The 18,101-nt window shown below is 37.8% G+C and overlaps 1 protein-coding gene across 2 annotated transcripts in view; it reads right to left on the reverse strand.

Annotated features, from left to right (window-relative positions):
• Positions 1–18,101, reverse strand: part of OSBPL3 (oxysterol binding protein like 3) — an 86,941-nt gene that overhangs the window by 27,209 nt on the left and 41,631 nt on the right. For both annotated transcript variants that reach the window (XM_036406504.1, XM_036406503.1), the window contains exons 4-12: positions 11,901–12,017; positions 11,648–11,701; positions 11,323–11,436; positions 10,419–10,589; positions 6,477–6,603; positions 5,562–5,665; positions 5,326–5,418; positions 4,548–4,704; positions 2,041–2,171 (exon numbers count right to left, since the gene is read on the reverse strand). In XM_036406504.1, coding sequence (XP_036262397.1) covers positions 2,041–2,171; positions 4,548–4,704; positions 5,326–5,418; positions 5,562–5,665; positions 6,477–6,603; positions 10,419–10,589; positions 11,323–11,436; positions 11,648–11,701; positions 11,901–12,017 — 1,068 coding nt within the window. The remainder of the gene's footprint in view (positions 1–2,040; positions 2,172–4,547; positions 4,705–5,325; positions 5,419–5,561; positions 5,666–6,476; positions 6,604–10,418; positions 10,590–11,322; positions 11,437–11,647; positions 11,702–11,900; positions 12,018–18,101) is intronic.

The raw sequence follows: 18,101 nt of genomic DNA on the forward strand, positions 1-18,101 counted from the left end.
AGAATAAAAAGCCTCTACTGCAAACTCATATTTGTTACATGTTATCTACTTATTCTGGGTGCATCTGATAGACAGATTTTCAATTAGATAGACAGATACTCAATTAGAGTAGACTTGTAGGAAGAGAGCCTAACTCTGCAATGAAAGTGTCTCTGAAATAAAAGATTGTATTATTAATTTTGGAACAGTATTGAAGACTTACATCCCATTTTAGTGATCTGAATCAATACCAGGATGTGGAGAACCCTGCTGTTTACACATCCGCTTTATCCCACAAATGCTTCTGCTTCTGGCAGTAATTTGTGTTGGAAATTATCTTGGGTGCAGGAAAGCCAGAAAGCTCAATGTGATGATGGAGAGGAGAAAACTTATTTCTGGCTTTACCTATATTTGGTCTGAATTTGCCATAAAGCTTTATATATCCCTACTGGGTCAAATGCTCAGCACTGTGTTAAATCCTCATCAGGCAAGTGCAAAATAACTCTGCTGTAATGACAATTTCCCATTTTCATTATCTGCTACAAAATGTTTTCTTCTTTCTGCTGGCTTCTTCCTCCCCCCAAACCAGAAATATTGTATCTTTTCCCATTCTGTATTTCCTTTTCTTAGAATGTGTGTAGGTCAAGGCTACTATCTTAATGAGGGGAAGCAGAGGCAGATATGCTAGTTTTGTGGTGGTTTATTCACTTTAAATCTGCTCATTTTTCTTCCACTGCCAGGCTGATGGAAGCAAAACAGACTTTACAGATCTGCAGATTAAAAAGAGCCCTCATAGGTGATTACCCTGCTGAAACAGCCACGGTTCACAGAAGACTTCTGGATGGGCTACAAGACTGATCAAGCATCAGATAAAACCTAACAGAAGTATTTTTTAGACATGTACAGGATGAAGATGGACAACCACATTTCACTGCCCAGAAAACAAAATAATTCATGCTAAGCTGAGTGTTCACTAAGTTCAGCGATCTTAAAAGTGATTTTCTGATACAAAATGGTAGACAAGTAACACTGAAAAAATAAAAGTCACCTATTCAAATATCAGAAGTGGAACATCTGAAAGCCAAAAACAAAAGAAGTGCAAGTGAATGAGTTATTACACAACTTCAACTTTCTCTAAACACTGTGGAGACATCACAGTCTCTACAGGTCCAGGCAAAGAGGCATCTCATACTCTTAAAAACTGCGATCACATGCAGCTTTTGTAAAGCAAAGGGAAGTTTTCATACTGAAATAATTCTAAGAGAATCTACATCACACTGATCAGTGCCAGAGAGTCTCCCCTGCCCCTGATTTGGTGTTTGCAATAAACTCTGAAATTTTAAGGCCATGGTAATGATTGCCCTCATTGCCCTGGAATCAGATCAGTCTGGTTGTCATTTTTAAACATGACCAAGCTGAAAAGTTCTGATCTCTACCAATTACATAAAGGACACCAACCAAACCCCCACCTTTTTAAAGAGCACAATCTTTTGACATTTAGAGCTCTGTCCTAATAGCTCCATTGCTGTTTTTAGAGGACTGAGAGATAATTGAGGCTGGAAGACAATATAAACAAGTTGTACTTGAATTTGCTTTGCAGTGTCTTGGTGCAGCATGGTGAAGCTCTAGTGCATTAGAAGGGACAGCTGAGTGCATTCAGCCACCCTCACCTTTGTTTTATGCCAAGTCATACAGGGAATGTTTGAGTGCTGCTTAGGTAAAGAAAAGGAAAAGGAAACCTGCAACCCATCAGAAGTGAGTAGTAGCATGTTCAGAAAGAAAGCAGACTCATAGTCACAGAGCAGCCCTCTGATTCTCCATCTCAAATGATACAATTAGACTACATACCTAAATCAATCCATCTATCAAACTCCAATGATTTGACAATACCTTTAACATTTAGCAAAGTCTCTGAAAAACGTGATCTAGAATAACTTACTGATTAAATTCTGCAAATTTTAGCACACAGCTGACACTAAAGAAACAGAAATTAACTATTCTAAAATTTAAAAGTAGTATCTGATGACAATGAAGCTTGGTGAGCTTCAGCATGTCACTTACAGATGTTAAGGCATTCTTCAAGCCCGCTATTTGTGCAGATGGAGATGAGGATGCATCGTACTCCAGCATCTGCTTCAGCTTTTCTCTCTCTGCAGATATGGTGCTGAAAGCTGACCTCAAGGTGAAGTAAACTAGAAGCATTTCATAAAAAGGGACGGTTAAAAAGAGCAGCAGCCAATTGTATACACACTAATTACATAAAACTCCAATAAAGCATCATTTATGGTGACAGAAACAAGAATTTAGGTCGAGAGATCCAGGGTGGGTTACTAAAACCAAATAAGGTTTTAGCCAATCAAGGCTATAGGGTAGATTTTTTGTAGGAGACATGTTTATGGTGAAGGCCACTGTGTTGACTGTATTAGCCACAGTCAAAATTACTCTATTTGTGACAGGTGGCAACAGAGCTAACTAACCACATCTGCTCTTCACTTGCTTTTGTTTCCCAATTAGCTTGAATCTTCAGATAGTTCATGACTCTATTTCATATTCCTCTACAAATTCCAGCGGCGGGGAGAAGAGATGAAAGGAAAAATAAAATCAAATAGGAAAAAAAAATAATCAAGAAAAAGGCAGCTATAACACGTATTGTGCCACAGCTATAGGGTTAGTAGTTTCCCCAGAAGCAAGTCAACTGTGGTGTTGGGTTTTGTTATCTCTTTCTGTGATAGAGAAATTTCAGCTTGTTAGATGATTTAGTGACTCAAAGGGTCAGATCCTGAATGATGTGCATGCTGTGCTGCTACTTCCTCTCCTTCCTGAGGCACTATCACCAGCCCAATACATTTAAATCAGACAACAGATCATGCAGTTTTAACATCACTACAGGGGGGTTTATAGGGGAAATGCACTTTTAGAATTTTTTTCACCACTACGACATTGCATCTTCTCTTTAACCACAAGGAATAAAAATTTATTTGAGCAGTACTTGTCAGTGTAGGTTTTCAACATTCATCTGACTGGAGCATTAGAGGACTTCTGAGGACCTAATCAAGCCCTGTAATACAGCCATGAGACTTGCCAATGCAAAAATGAATCCATTTACAGGGAAATGAAGATAGAAAATCTGAGCACGGATGCATGAGAAGGGCAAACAACAAGAAATTCCTAACACTTCTCTCTCCTAATCATCCACTCTGAGTTAACCTGAATATTCATCATTTCATGAGTAGTTATGTAACCCAATTTGGTCTTCTGAAAAATTATTCTTAAGGTATATTCCAATACTGCAAGCCATTACCAAAGCTAATTCTTATACTATCCAAATAAATCTTTAACAGTATCATAGGGTGGGGAAGGAAATATGTCCACTGTGATCTATTCTGTTAGGCTTTCTTTTATATATAGATAACATGACCAGAATCTTCAGTGACCTTCAATGGCATTTCATATTTTGTATACTAACTTTACTTTTCAAGAATTTCTGCCTACTAAATGACTAGTGTTACATTTTATTTAATTTGTATCAAAAAGGTGACACAAGAGGTTTCTCCACTACTTTTTCTTGGAACAGGGGTGCTATGAAGTAACTTTAGAGAAAAATTCTTTATCCTCTTAGTAAAATGATTCTGCAGTCATTACAACAAAGTTAATTGTCCCTTCAAATGTGAGGAGCAATCTAACCGAAATTTCTGTCCTGGGCAATTCAAGTAAGATGATCTTGAGTAGGTGATTTCTTTGCTCTGCTTAACAGCAACTTTTCCCACTGCATCCCACCCTCACTTCTTCTCTTCTGGAAAACATACGTCAGTTTTGACTATAATTGGCTTTATGAAGTTTACTACTTACATACATTCCTTACATAACAGAATCAAGATACATCAGCACCAAAGGGGAACAGCAAGCAAAGAATGCTTGTTGATACCATCAACCATTATCTGTGCCAAAGGGGAAAAAGCCAACCCTCCCAAAAGCCCTTCAGCTATAAATGCTTAAGTGCCTCCCTCACCAAGATCACTTAAACAATAAAAATGTTTCTGGTGCGCGGGTGATGGAACAAAGCACTTGCTAATGAAAAATGATTTTGAGGGAAGAAGTATTTCTAGTCAAGCTCCCCCTCTGGCTGCTTTGCATGATTTACTCTTCTGTATTCACTAAAAATAGGTTACTACCATAGCAACCCTTGCATCACCAACAAATGTTGACTCTGAACCACAGTGAAGCACACAGAATATAGAAACATAAATGCACCCATATGCACAAATATGTGTGCAAGCACAAGAGAGTAACGACTGCTGTATTTCTAGCAAATGATTTTAGGTATTTTACCTTTTGGCAACAAATAAAACAATCTAGGCTTTTAGCACATAAAACAAGAGGTAGTTTTCTATTAAATAAAAACTGTAAAAAGTGGTGATTAAGCCACCTTTTTCATACTACTCAAGATCTCAACACTTGCAATTCCTCAAGGAAATTAAAGGAAGGGTGTTTTCTAACATTCTCAGAAGTCATATCATTATCTAAACTGGGATGATATAAAACCATTTATAAAAGACAATTTCATTTACCTTTATGTGCAACGTGAAATAAGTCCTCTTGCATTTTAGTAAATTCTGATGATGTTTCAGAGCCATCAGAGTAATTTTTCTCCTCTACAAAATCTATTGTAGATAAGTTTGGATTGGAAGCATGCAGTCTCATAGGGGCAGAAAATACTGAAGGCACCTGTAAGTAGGATAGTAATTTGTGATGTTTTCATAAACAAAAGAAAATCTTGTTTTATTGTACTCACTTGGATTCCATGTTGGAGACACCAAAAATGAAAAAAAATACTGTCAATTATCAATTGAAACTTTAAATGGATGACACCTGGCAAATGAAACCAGAGATATAACTTCGCCCAAGGTGCCATAATGGGAGATTGCCAAACTCAAAAAAAAACAAGCCCATTGAGAGCTGTTACATATGCTAGGTTATTTCCCCCACTTATAAGTATCTAATCACATGCCTTCTGGGTGCAAATGTGCACAAAACTATCTAGGGAATTTGCAAAAATCTGTACTCATTAAAAAAAAAAAAAAAAAACAAACCAAAAAACTCCAACAAATTAGAGAAGACTGACAATGGGTAAAAAATGTGACCAGTGTCCTGAAGGTAACATGAAAGATATTCTATTGCAGATATCAATGACATCACATTTGTGTTTTGTCTGATATATTACCACTTAAAATGAGCTAATAGAGGACTCTACTTAAAAAGGATTAGTATTTCCTTAACTGGTCATGCCAAGTAGTGATCAATAACTAAGGTTTGGAGGAAGGTGGGCTCTGAAAGGACTGAAGTTACCTGTAACATTCCTTTAGCCTCTTTCCCAACAACTCTGGATCGCCACCTCCTGTGTGTTCTCTTTTCCTTCTTTGGGCTTTCAAAAGGTCCAACCTTTTAACAGCGCACAAACAAAAGCAATAGAGACTGCCATAAATCCAACAACGCTAAGAAACACCTCGATTCTTAAGGATTTGGGGTTATTTTTTGGAATTGAAAGGGAAATTAGTTTTTGGTTTTGTTTTTAAACAACAAACCTGCATAGCATTTATAGCAGGCGCTGAATATGTCCTGTGAAGAACATCCATGCTCTGTAACAGCTGGTTCATTTCCAGTAAATATGTGTGACAGTTGGAGAGGTCTGTTTGGAACAAGAGAGTATTTTCAGTTGCCCTAAAGTAACAGACACACTGACAGTTTTCTTTCTTTGAAGGTTAATCCTATTTTGATTGCAGCTAGCTTAAGTTATTCATTGACTAAAAGCATTAGACTGCTGGATAAAATGATTGTATCCTATAGTCAAGTTTAAATTCAAAATATTGAAATGCATCTATGTGGTGTGTATAATGATCATGATATCTTCTCCTTGCTGGATGCAGAAAAATGAGAATAATGTGATAATTTCTGCAGTTTGAGATTTGTCAGAGCTCCTCATGGTGAGGGTAAGAATGCCACAGGCATCAACACTGAATTGTACATTCAGACCTAGAGGTGAGGCTCCTCTGCATTAGAGATGAAGCTCACTGGTAGGTAGAAATTTAAAAAATAAATATCACATAGACATTGCCAACATGAGAAAGATCTTCCTGCTCTTAGTAAAGCATGAAAGCAGAAGGCGACTTTGAAGTATAAAGACTCAGTGCTTTTTAAGTTACTAGGTTTTGGATGTTCAAATCTTACTACTGAACATGATGTTCCTATATAAAAGCAAATGTACTGAAATGCATTGGCTTCTTGAAGAGCTGCCTGCAATTGATACCCCCCACATCCAAAATTACCAGTTCTTTTGAAAAAAAAGTGAGTAACCACTTAATCGACAACCACATCTTTCCTTCCTCCAGTTTCAGAGAAAATTCTAACAGTAATGACTACTTAGTGTATAATACTCTCATTGTTAAGGAAAAACTAGGGAAAATATTAGGCTACTTTCAATTTTCTTGAAATATAATTACCTCTTGAGCATTTTTCCATGTCTTCAGAAGACTGTAACCAAGATGAAATCCTTGACTCATTACTCGAAAAAGAAAACGACAAATTACCTCCAGTTGACGTTGAATTCTGTTTGGTCAAGCTGCCTGCCTGTTCCAAAGAAGAACGAGTAAAGTATTAACACAAAATATTTTAATGGTTTATGCACAAATTCTGACAACCAGCACTTGAGGACGATGATCATGGACAAGGACTGAAGGCACCAATTACATGGAGGGGAAAAAAGTGTACAATCCAGACTAGGTATATAGTCATTGAGCACAATGGCATGATAACTAATGTAACTGCTGTCCATAAACAGCAGAAAAACTCAAGGAACCATGAAAATTTGCTGAAAACTAAATTTTGAGGAAGGGCAAAGTTCTGCATAAATTAAGTCAACACAGTCTTAAACTACACCAAGGGAAATACAGGTTGGATATTAGGAAAAAGTTTTCTACTGAAGCAGTGATAAAGCACTGGAATGGTCTGCCCAGGGAGGTGGGGGATGTGTTTAAAAAAAGACTGGATATGGCATTGGTGCCATGGTTTAGTTGAGGTGTTAGAGCATGGGTTGGACCCAGTGATCTTGAAGGTCTCTTCCAACCTATTGATTGTGTAAAATAAATAAAGTACTATATCTGAAGAGGACCAAATTCAGACATTCTGTTCCTCCTCCACACTTGCCAAAGAAGCCCCAAAAGTAGCTAAGATGTAACACACACATTTGTTAATGCTATTTTTTCAGTGGAAAAACAAGATATCATTTAAAATTTTGATGCTAGATGTCATTTAAAATTTGACACAAGTTTGAAAGACTTCAGCATGGATTTGGCTCAACAGTCCTTAATACAGGGATGGCCATACACCTTATCTGGGTAAAGACCACCCTTTGACAACACCTCTGTAAACATTTTCACACTTAGTTCAATTCCAGCAGTGCCCATCATCAGATGATCCAAGAGGTGATGGAAATTCTGTGTAAGAGCTAACTGAAGAGTATAATTATGTAGCTTCCAATGGTAAGAAATTTTTACCCAGTATATTACCAGTTGATTGCGGCCTATAATGCTGTTTTCTTCTCTAACCTAACTAGAAATAATAGCCATTCAAACACCTAATTATTTGTACATCTTACTAAACCTTTCATTTTCAATAAAACCCAGGTAAGAAGATGCACAAATCACATGCTTTGTCAACATCTTGTTAATCATCAGTTTTAAACTGTTTCATCCTAGTGCCTTTACACAGCCACTTTACTTATGGTTATGAGAAAAGCTGACTAAATTGTTTGGCTCTTCTCTGAAGCATACAATTTACAAACTTCATTACAACCTCCTGCTCACCTTATATCAGAACTCCAGTAGTACTAATTTTAAATCTATTAATAAGAAACTTCATCTACATCCCACTCAGCTGCAGCTTCCTTAGTTGGCCTTTTCAAGTTTACAGCATAACCACCAACCTGAGTTTCAGAATAAAATAAAATGCACCATCCATGTGATGTCATTTGGTATTTTGTCAGTACGCAATAGCAGTAAGCATCAGTGAGCACACTTGTTTTTAAATTAATCAATGCAGCTTAGCTGGCTTATTCCTACATAAAGCTTTAGTCATATATTTAGACATACACATACATACACACATATATATATCCAAATAATAATCTCAGCACCTTTAAAAGCACAAGTAAACTGAATTTAATGATGGGCAATTATATTGGCATTTTGTGAACCAATTTCACATTTATCTCTTCATTAATTGCCCTCACCTAACCAGTTTTTCCAGAACTCAAATACATAAGTGAGGTGAGCATGAGGAAAGAAGGAAGTAGGGATTACCAAGAAGCAGACAAGAGAGAGCTTGTGTAGCTCCAGTTTTCATAGTTTTGCTTTGGATCAGCACAGTTAAGCTTTAGAATCCAGGAATTCCACATAAAAGTGTGTAGATAACTACACCTGTCTCTCAACAACAATAAAAAAAAGTGGAAACCAATCAGGTGCTGCTAAAAGCAAATAAAATGCAACTCAAATTTCACTTGATATATATATTTCTCAAAATAACCTAAGTGCTAGAGTGATATCAACTAACACCAAGCTAAGGCTGGTGTAAATTGGCAGACTTCCATTTAGCTTGAGCACAGCTAAGGTGATTAACTGCAGCTTAAGAACTATCCCCTTCTATTTTTCACATGAAAATAAGTAGGGCTTCTTTGCAGTGCAAATCTGGATTAATAGTCTGAATTAAAGTCTTTCATGCCAAAGAAGAAATGGCTGGTTTCCTGACAGTAAGCAATAGATTTTAGATATGCTGATCACATAGGTTTCTTTGGTTTAGGTTTTTGGGTTTTTTTTTTTTTTTTTTTTTTTTTTTTTTTTGAGGGCACTAGCATAAATATCCCACGGACTTTGCAATGTTCCACTTCTGCCCTTGATATTCTGCTCCCCTTCTATCCCTGCTGTCTTTCAGGAGAAAACAACTGAATGTCCACAGGAGACTTGCCCTTCCCTTGCAGGCAGTGCCTCAGGAGAGCAGGCTGTCAGGAGAGCAGGCTGTCAGAGCCCTGGAGCTGCTGCTGGCACACGAGGTGCTGCAGACAATTCTCTGCAGAACGGCCTGGTTACCGCAGGGTGAGTTATTGTTCCTTCAGCTGCCCACTCACACAGACCCCCTCCTGCTCCACCACCCGCAAAAAGCTGTTCAGACACACGTCTGCGTTTGCTACAACTCATTCTCAGTCTCAGGATAAAGTGAGGAACTGCGGGTATTGGGGAACGAGCCTGCTCAGATCATAAAGTAATTACACCAGGGAAAAGCAAGCCTTGGGCAGAAGGAGAACAAGAAGGGCATTGCTGCTCAAGAGTCATTCTGGATCTGGAGCTGACAGAAACAGTTACTACATCTCAGTTGTACTAACACAGAGCAGTTTGGTTTTTTTTTTGATTCTCAAAAGCAACCAGTGATTCTACACTGGAGCAGAAGAGCTGCTTTGGGTGAAGGTCAGCCAGCCAATGTACAGACAGCTGAAGGCACAGAGGCTGTGTTCAGGCACAGAACACACACCATCTTCCATGAAACTGCAAAGAGGCCATTTATGGGGTTGGACTGAGCATTTGTCAGGCCATTTGTGAAACTAATTCACAGACTTTACCAAAAGAGAAGTACACTGCTGACTGGACCCATCCAGACCCCATATCCACCCACAGCCCAGCCCTTGGATTGGTCTGAGTAAAGCTTCTGCCTCAGTTAAAATATAAATAGTGGTCTTCCTGTATAATTCCTTGAATATATAATATATTAAAATACATTATATATTATATAAATTCACATAATATAAATATATAAATATAAATATTAATGTATATGATTATATATGAATATTATATATTATCTAATATAAATATATAAATAATATAAAATATGTATAATATATATTCCTTGTATATATAATTTCTTGTATAATAGTGAGTTCGTGTATAATTCCTACATACTCCTTAGTTAAGTAGTCAGCTTCATTCATGTAAAAGGAGAGAGGGTTCATAAGAAGGATATACAGCAAAATGCTAAAGGGAAAAAAATACCTAGCTGAGTACTCTTCTGTGACTAATATTCACCAGCACATATCAGACAAATACTGATATATGTCCCAAAAATTACGAGGATTCTAACTCAATATACAGTTTTGAAATTCACTGTGAAAGCACAATTTACTAGATTAAAATAGTGAAAAACTACTAAAAATTTAACAACATCATAAAGGAAACTGCTCAGGTGTAAATCAATAAATAATAAATTTTCCTCTTGACATTTTACAACGTAACTTAAGTGCCACCAACAACTTCCATGACGCTCTTTATTTAATGAACACAAATTAGACTAATTTAATTCCTTATGGAAGCTCATTATTTATACATAAAAACTATTACCTTTCTACTTGGTGCAGAATCACAGAAACCTGGGACAGAGTCCGTGGTAGTCGACACGGGGAAGAAAATGTTATTGGCGTCGTGAGGAAACATGGAGATCTCATTCTGGCGGTACATTCTATGGTGGCGAAGCTTTGCTACCCATTCATCAAACAGCTCCTGGGACTTCACCTGCACAAAATTTCAGGGTGGATGACATTCACATTCGAAATAACTAACAAAGAAATTATGGAATTTTGTGCTCATTAGACAGCTAGCCTGGCTGACCTTTACTGGCAAAGTATCAGGAAAGTTTTTCTAAGGATGCTCCTACCAAAATGCACATTATATGAGCTTAGGCATGACAGAAAATCAATCACAAGATCAAGTCAAGGAAAAAAGAAACTACAGTTAGTAATTATTCCTTCCAATACAGAACACAATACTAGAGCAACTTACAGATTTAAAAAACCCTTAAAATTTGAATAAAGCCCCTCGCATTTATCATTTCTTAATTGCCATAGTTAAGGGTAGGTGAGTGTTTAATTAATTACAAACAGAAATTTGATATTCTTGATGCGTTTCAAAACAATTTATTCTGCAAGTATAAATCCTCATACTTGACCACGGAAAACACGTCTTATAGATAAGACAAGGATGAAGATACTGAAAACAAAAGCACTTTTGCAAGAAATGAAAAAAGCACTGCTAAACATGTGGCTTCTGGTCAGAATAGGGTTACTGATTCTGGGCCCTAAAACAGTGCAATAAGACCTCTCCTGTTATTAAGTGCAAACTAATCTGATGAGACTAAAAAGTTATTAGTGCAATTGAGAAACCTCTTGCTATTAAAAAGAAGTGCTCCAACCTACACAGCTAATGGCAGTAGTTTGGGAGCAAGGTTACAACAATCTTGAAGACCTACCTTCAGGTGGTATATCTGCTCCTCTGTATCCAAATCTATACATTTTGTTGATTTCTTTACAGACATGACAGAAAGTCCAACATCAATACAGCCATGAAGTTTTCCTCTCTCTATCTGCAAAAAAGTAAAAGGTAAAAAACCCACAATCACTCCAGATGAAAGCAAAAGGATAAATATTACCTTCTGAAATCAGCATTTCTTCCCCTCTCAACCTACTGTTTAGAACTACTGAAAACTCTATTTGTCGTTGCCAACAGCAGGGAATTTTTGTTATTTTGGATACTTGTTACTTTGTAATGGCCTTAAAGGGTTTCTGATCACTTACATCAGCTCGGCATTTAGAATACTTCAAAATCCCTCTGTCCAAAAAGAAGTATCTCTGTAACAGAAATGTAGAGAATTAAAACCAAACAAAACACACACAAAAAGAAAAAGGCACAATCATAAGAATAGCAAACACATCCTCTCTGCTTCCATTTCTCTGGGGAACACATTCTCTGCTTTTATGTAACCTTTTTGTCACAAAACCACACCAAATAAGTCCCACTCAAGCTTTCAGATGCACATTCCTTTCCTACCTTGTGCCAGCCTTTCAGAGGCCATTTCCTCTTTTTCAGCAAGCAGCCCTCCTGCTTCTGTGGCTCCTGGGTACAATTCATTGCTCCCCGGAGTCCTTCTACAATTTCCCAGCTGTCCTGCTTAAACAGAAAATCCAAATGTAGATCTTATTTCTTCCAAATAACTGAATTTTTAAGAGAGAGTCAAGAAGAAGAAGGCTATAAGAAAAAAAGACAAAACCCAATTGACATTGAAATATAACCAAGGTTCCATCTCGACATTTTGTTATGTATCATCAGAGATAATAAGGTTCTTTTTAATTTTGATAGAAACAATACCACTAAACAAAACATAATTTTTATGACATCATCCTTCATTGAATTTTATATGTATCTTTTCCTGCATATACATACACACAGTGCATGACCATAGCATAGTCACAATTTAGCAAAAAACCTTTTGTCATCAGAGACAGAAAATGCCCTACGTTAAAAGATAGGTTTTGTAGGTTATGAAGCAAAAAATAAGACACTAAAAACGAAGATCTTTCTCTATAAAACTCTTTTGTCCATACTCAGTAACTCAAGGTTTTTGGTTTTCAAATTGCTGTAAATTGCAGCCTCCCTAAGGAAAAAAAAAAAAATCAAACTAAACTAAAAACAATATAAAAAGCCAGGGAAGTACTGTGAGGAATATGACATAAAGGGAAACTACAAGAAAAACAGAAGTCACCCTTCATCAGATAAAACTAATTAAAAGCCAGGAACTCTTAAATGAAAGACCCTACAGCAACAAACCAGAAGAGTCTAAATCTCACAGTATTTTTATTGCTTTTATTTATGGAACAACTACAAATGACAATGAGTAACATGAGTTTCAAGGTTTCTGATGAGAGATCTCATGAATTATTTATTGCCAGGACTTGGCAGATGCAGCATTATAAATAACTGAGAGGAAATGGTATGTGCTAGTACCATCCCCTTAGATTTGAAAGAGAGAAAGAATACTTTAATGCATAGAGTATAATAAGAAAAAAGGACTAGTATGAAGTGCATTAGGGAGAAGAGAACTATTCTAGGTAGGTAAGTACTCATGGTGCTCCCTATAAGATACATAGGGAAGTATTCCCAAAAAGAGCTTGGCTGCCTCAAAAAAAGACAAACCAAAAACTTAAAAAGAAAAATGAAACAAAATTAAAAAAAAATCAGCAAGTGTGCTAGCTGTCCTAATTTATCAATCTTCAGAATCCTTAAAATTCATCTCTATAAACCCAGGAAAAAAAATGACATCAGGTAATATGCTCATTACTTGTGTAATAAGGCATTACAAGGAAGTCAACTTTGAAAAGGTATCTAATAATTCCACCACACTATTGGTCGCACTCCATTATTTCTGTTATTTTCCTTGTGCCTTGTTTAATAGAACAAACTGGTAAGCTTCTCTGCTTTCCTGCTTGGAGTTAAGTCTGCCAACACTCACCCACAATGAGCCACAAGCAGTGGAAATGTGGGGCTGGGCAGCTCCTGTCAACCAACACCCTACAGACCATCCAGTGATGTTGTACTACCTCAACACATGTCGGAAGTGCAGTTGTCCTAACCAAAATTTTTATGAGAGAATACATTTTGTCATATAATTCTAATGAAGAACTAACAGCTACAGCTGTGAGATTAAGAAAAATGTTGTGTTAGTGGTTCTGTTTCTTTCTTCTTGAAAGTAGCCAAAAAAACTTAGAAGCTGCTTTGCCCAAATACCAAGCAAGCTATTTCTCTTGTCATGCCAAAATATATTAAACTGCAGTACCCAAGCACTGAGAATTAATCTGGTAGTGGTGAACAGTGGATCTTTTTCAATATTCTAGCGTTGTACCTAATGAAAGAACTTTCTCCTGTTTGGGATCAAGTTTTCACAGAGTTTGGTTAGGCATAAACACAGTATATCATTGATTGCAGGAGACAAGCAGAAATTTCATCTCAATCAAGGAACTTTTACAGCATCATCGATCATCTTGGTTTGGAAGGGACCTTACAAGATCAGCTAGTTCCAACCTCCCTGCCATGGGCAGGGACACCTTCCTCTAGATCAGATTGCTCAGAGCCCCATCCAACCTGGCACTGAACACTTCCAGGGCTGGGGCATCCACAAGTTCTCTGAGCAGCCTTCAGTGGTCTCACAACTTTCACACTAAAAATCTCCTAACAGCTAATCTAAATCTCCCTTCTTTCAGTTCAAGACCAATCCTGTCTGTCCTATCACTATGTAAAAAATCCTTCTCAGTCTTTTTTATATGTTCCATTAAGTACTCAAAAAGGCTGCAATGAGTCACCATGGAGCCTCATCTTTCTGTAAGGATAAGCTTAGAAAGAAAGGGACTCCTGAAATGAGACAGACCCATGATACTGCATGGGTGAGGTGAAAAGAATCAGCTGAGAAATAGCTCAGCCAATTACACTCATCTGGAATAAACACAGTGTTAACAGTTTTGATCAGAATACAATTTTTAAATTCTTTTTAGTACAGAATACAATGTTCCCTGCATTAGAACTCCAATTTTGCCTGAACCTCTCCTGCAGTCCAGATACAAGGTGTCTCTCACATTCCTGCAGGAAAATCATATTTATTACAGTTCTCCAGGTGAGCAATGTATCCTAGAGTGTGCCTTCTCAAATAAAAGGTGTGAAAATGGGAAGAAAATCTGAAGTGGAAGCACTGCTTCCCCTCAAGCAGGCTTGACATCCTGCCAAATCTCAGGTAGAAGGCAAGTCTGCTACTCATCTCTCTACCCTGGGAACCTCACACTTCAATTGTCAGCTGTACATAAAGGTGGCTGAGTTGAAATAGAAATGGATCCTCTTAAAAGCTCACAGAATTAACAGTTTGGGGACCTGCTGGATACATGTGAGGTGGCATGATGGATTAAGAGAACCTGGTCCTCTTCCAGATACATCCTTCCAGACGAATCCAACCTTTCCCACCTGAACAAACTCTCACATTTTTCAAAAACACTGCTGCTGTGACTGGTTTTGGTTTTCCACCAGACCCTACAGATCTTGACCAGGTTTTTTGTTTTGTGAGAGATTTGACACCTCACTGAATGAGGAAAAAGCATCAGCTGGCTATTCCTGGGAGCAGCTGCAGAAGTGAAAGAAAACTGCTTACACTCTAAAATGAAGGCAAATGAATCAGGCTGGTCGATTATCATCTCTACTCATCCCTCTGAAATAGCAGAAGAGAAAACTGGAGACAAAGGATTTCCTGAAAGCATTCAAATTATACTCCCTTTTGCTTATTCTTACCCCACAATAGGGAACTGAAAGAGATAGCCCAAAACATGGCACTAACTTGAAAAAAAAACAACAGCACCCCCCAAAAAAACCCCCAAAACTCCCAGATGAATGTCATTAACAATTCTAGCATAAGTCTCCTGTCTAGATTGGTTGTGTTTTAAGACTATGATGCTACAAAAGATTTTTGCATCATTATCTGGGCCAAAATCTACACAAAATTATCAACACTGTATTTGCTGCCCAGGAAGAAATTTCACCTGAGGCTAAGGGAGGAACAAAATCTTTACTTTTCTCAGGTCTAGAGGTGCTCATTTCAGATAGACACTTAAAAGTTCCCCTGTACACGTTCCTTGGTGCATACTCAGTCTATGGCTGAGGAAAAAACCCATAGATTTTGGTCGTCAGAGATATGTCCATTAGTAGGTAAATGTATTCATTTTCTTAGTTGAATATAATAAAAGCCTTCTCATTTTCTGCAACATTCTGCACCATACTGCTCCTTAAGGCAAATTATTTCAGGGGAAAGTATGAAGTAATGATTCTGAATGGCTCTCAGACTGATGCTTGCAGTTGCAGCTCCCTGAAGGAAACAGATGACAGTGTCACACTCTCTTTCAGTGCAAAATGCAGTCAGTTGGACCAAATATTTTAAACTGCCAAAAATAGAAACCTACTTTGTGGAAGATAAGGGTTGGCATCAGCTGCAACTAAGGCATTTGTTACGGTTCATAAAATTGGCAGAAATTATTTCGTTTTCTTTTATGGAACAGGAGGTTTTTTAAAACAGTTCTCCTGTCACAAAGCTTTTCCCTGGTGGATATATTTTAAAAGTTAGTTAACATATTAGATTTAAAAATAACTAGCACAACATACCTTCTTTTGATCACAGGTCAATTTAAATTTAAGGAAGGTCAACACCAGTTTTCTTTCCTCACAAAACTGAATTTGAGTTGTGTCTCTGTGGAAGAGATCCCATTCCATAACTGAAGGAGAGGGGAACAGAAAAGCAAAGAGGTGGGAAGTGGCAGTAGCCTCCAACTTTCCACGGGGCTTCAAAGTGAAGGTGAATTTAGTGGAGGAGGATTAAGTGTTCACCTGTTCAGTTCACACAGCAGCTGGGCAGGAAACGGGCACCAAATGTAGCAAAGGAAGGAGTGGATCCCTCAAAGTCCTGCAGCCCTGCTTAAGCCAACTCCTTTCTAGCACAGTGGCTCATTTTCTGCATCACAGGAGTCATGCTCCCCACAAACAGCCCTCTAGTATGGAACTAAACTTCAGCAGACACAGCAGCCTGGCACTACTGTGCTTCCATATCCCAGCCTCAGGTCACCTGTTTGGTGCTGGCACACATCAGCAATAAAGTCTGTGTGTAGCAAATCCAGAGAGGCTCAGAATTCAGATCCTGCTATTTTTTGGGGCAAATTTCACCCTGCTTCAACTCTTCTTCCCCCCACTATTTTCAGATCTTCTTTCTACTTAATCAGATTCAAAGAAGTACTGCATCAGAGCAGCAGCACAGAGAAAAGCACCCCTCAGGAAGATCTGTCACTAACCCACGAGCCATGAGCACAAGGGATGCAAGTGTTTGAAGGAGGAATAAGAAGCCCTCCATGGAGCTGGAACATGAAGAAAAGAATATCAAAATCATAGCATGTCACTCCCTAAGCTGCACAGCACCTGGCAACATCATTTAAACTTTCAGGATACTATTAATAAAAAAGTATCAGTAACAGTGTTACATCCCACTATTCTACCAGGATTTTGAAACAAACACCAAAACAAATCCAAACAAATGAACAAAAGCTCCTGAAGGTTATTGTACATGTGGTCCTTTTTTGATTAGGGGATTCTTAACTATTTCATACAACTTTAGATGGTTGTTGTTGTCATAATGGAACACCTAAAGTATTGTCATTTAAACTAATACACAGATGGAAAGGGCAAATAAATGGCATTATTATGGTTCCTTATATTGGCTGTACTAGACAGCAGTGAATTTAGTCATACTCATGTAAATCCTATTATTTAAATAATAAATGATAACACTTGATAGACACGAACTGTTGAACAGCCAATACCAAATCTTTTAAAATATACTTTTCAAAGGTAATCTCATATGGAGGATATAAAAAATAGTATTGCAGGAAAACAAAAAAGATATCCTGAGAGGAAGGATTTTATTGTTCAGTAATGCACAGCATTTCTCACAAGTGCAGCACTTTAAAAGTTATAAATTGTTCAGACATTTGTCTGCCTTGCCAACTGTATGAGCAGGGCCAGAAGTCCTAGAAGAGCAGGTGCTGCTTCAAAACACAGCTGAGGGCTCCAAAGCTTTTGGGGGATTGGGATGCTCAATTCCAATTAAAATATCTGCCTGAGGCAGCTTCCAAGAGCTCCACTAAGCCAGCACTTGTACAGATAAAAGTTTATGCTGAGCACTTTGCTCATGACTCTGCAAACATGGATTGAGCACATTTAAGTTTAATTCTCAGTGCAGCTGCAGGTCAGCATTTCTTGCCCACAAATGAAGCCTTCTTCAGCAGCCTCACCTGTCAGGTGCAAACATTTGCAGACAGGTCTTTTGAAACTGAGAGGTTTACAGAAAACAGAAGCAACCTTCTTAGCAGGAAACAAAGCAACGTTCACATTTGGCATGCAGAAGCATCATGTTACACAAATGCTCATTTTGCTATCTGCAGCTCTACAGCAACACCCCGCACAAGTGGGCATTCAAAGAAACCCTGTGTCAGGTTCATGAAAAATGAATTATCTTTCACACATCCATGCACACCTTTCCTTGGAAACTTGAAATAAACAGAGCAGTTACACAATATTCTACCACAAAAGTACTGCCTAACAGAAAAGATTTGGTATTTCAGGATCAAACCACTGAGACCAAGATGCAACAGCAGCTGTATTTTACTATAAAGACAC

Source organism: Molothrus ater, chromosome 1, assembly GCF_012460135.2.
Source record: "Molothrus ater isolate BHLD 08-10-18 breed brown headed cowbird chromosome 1, BPBGC_Mater_1.1, whole genome shotgun sequence".
In the NCBI taxonomy this organism is placed as follows: Eukaryota; Metazoa; Chordata; class Aves; order Passeriformes; family Icteridae; genus Molothrus; species Molothrus ater.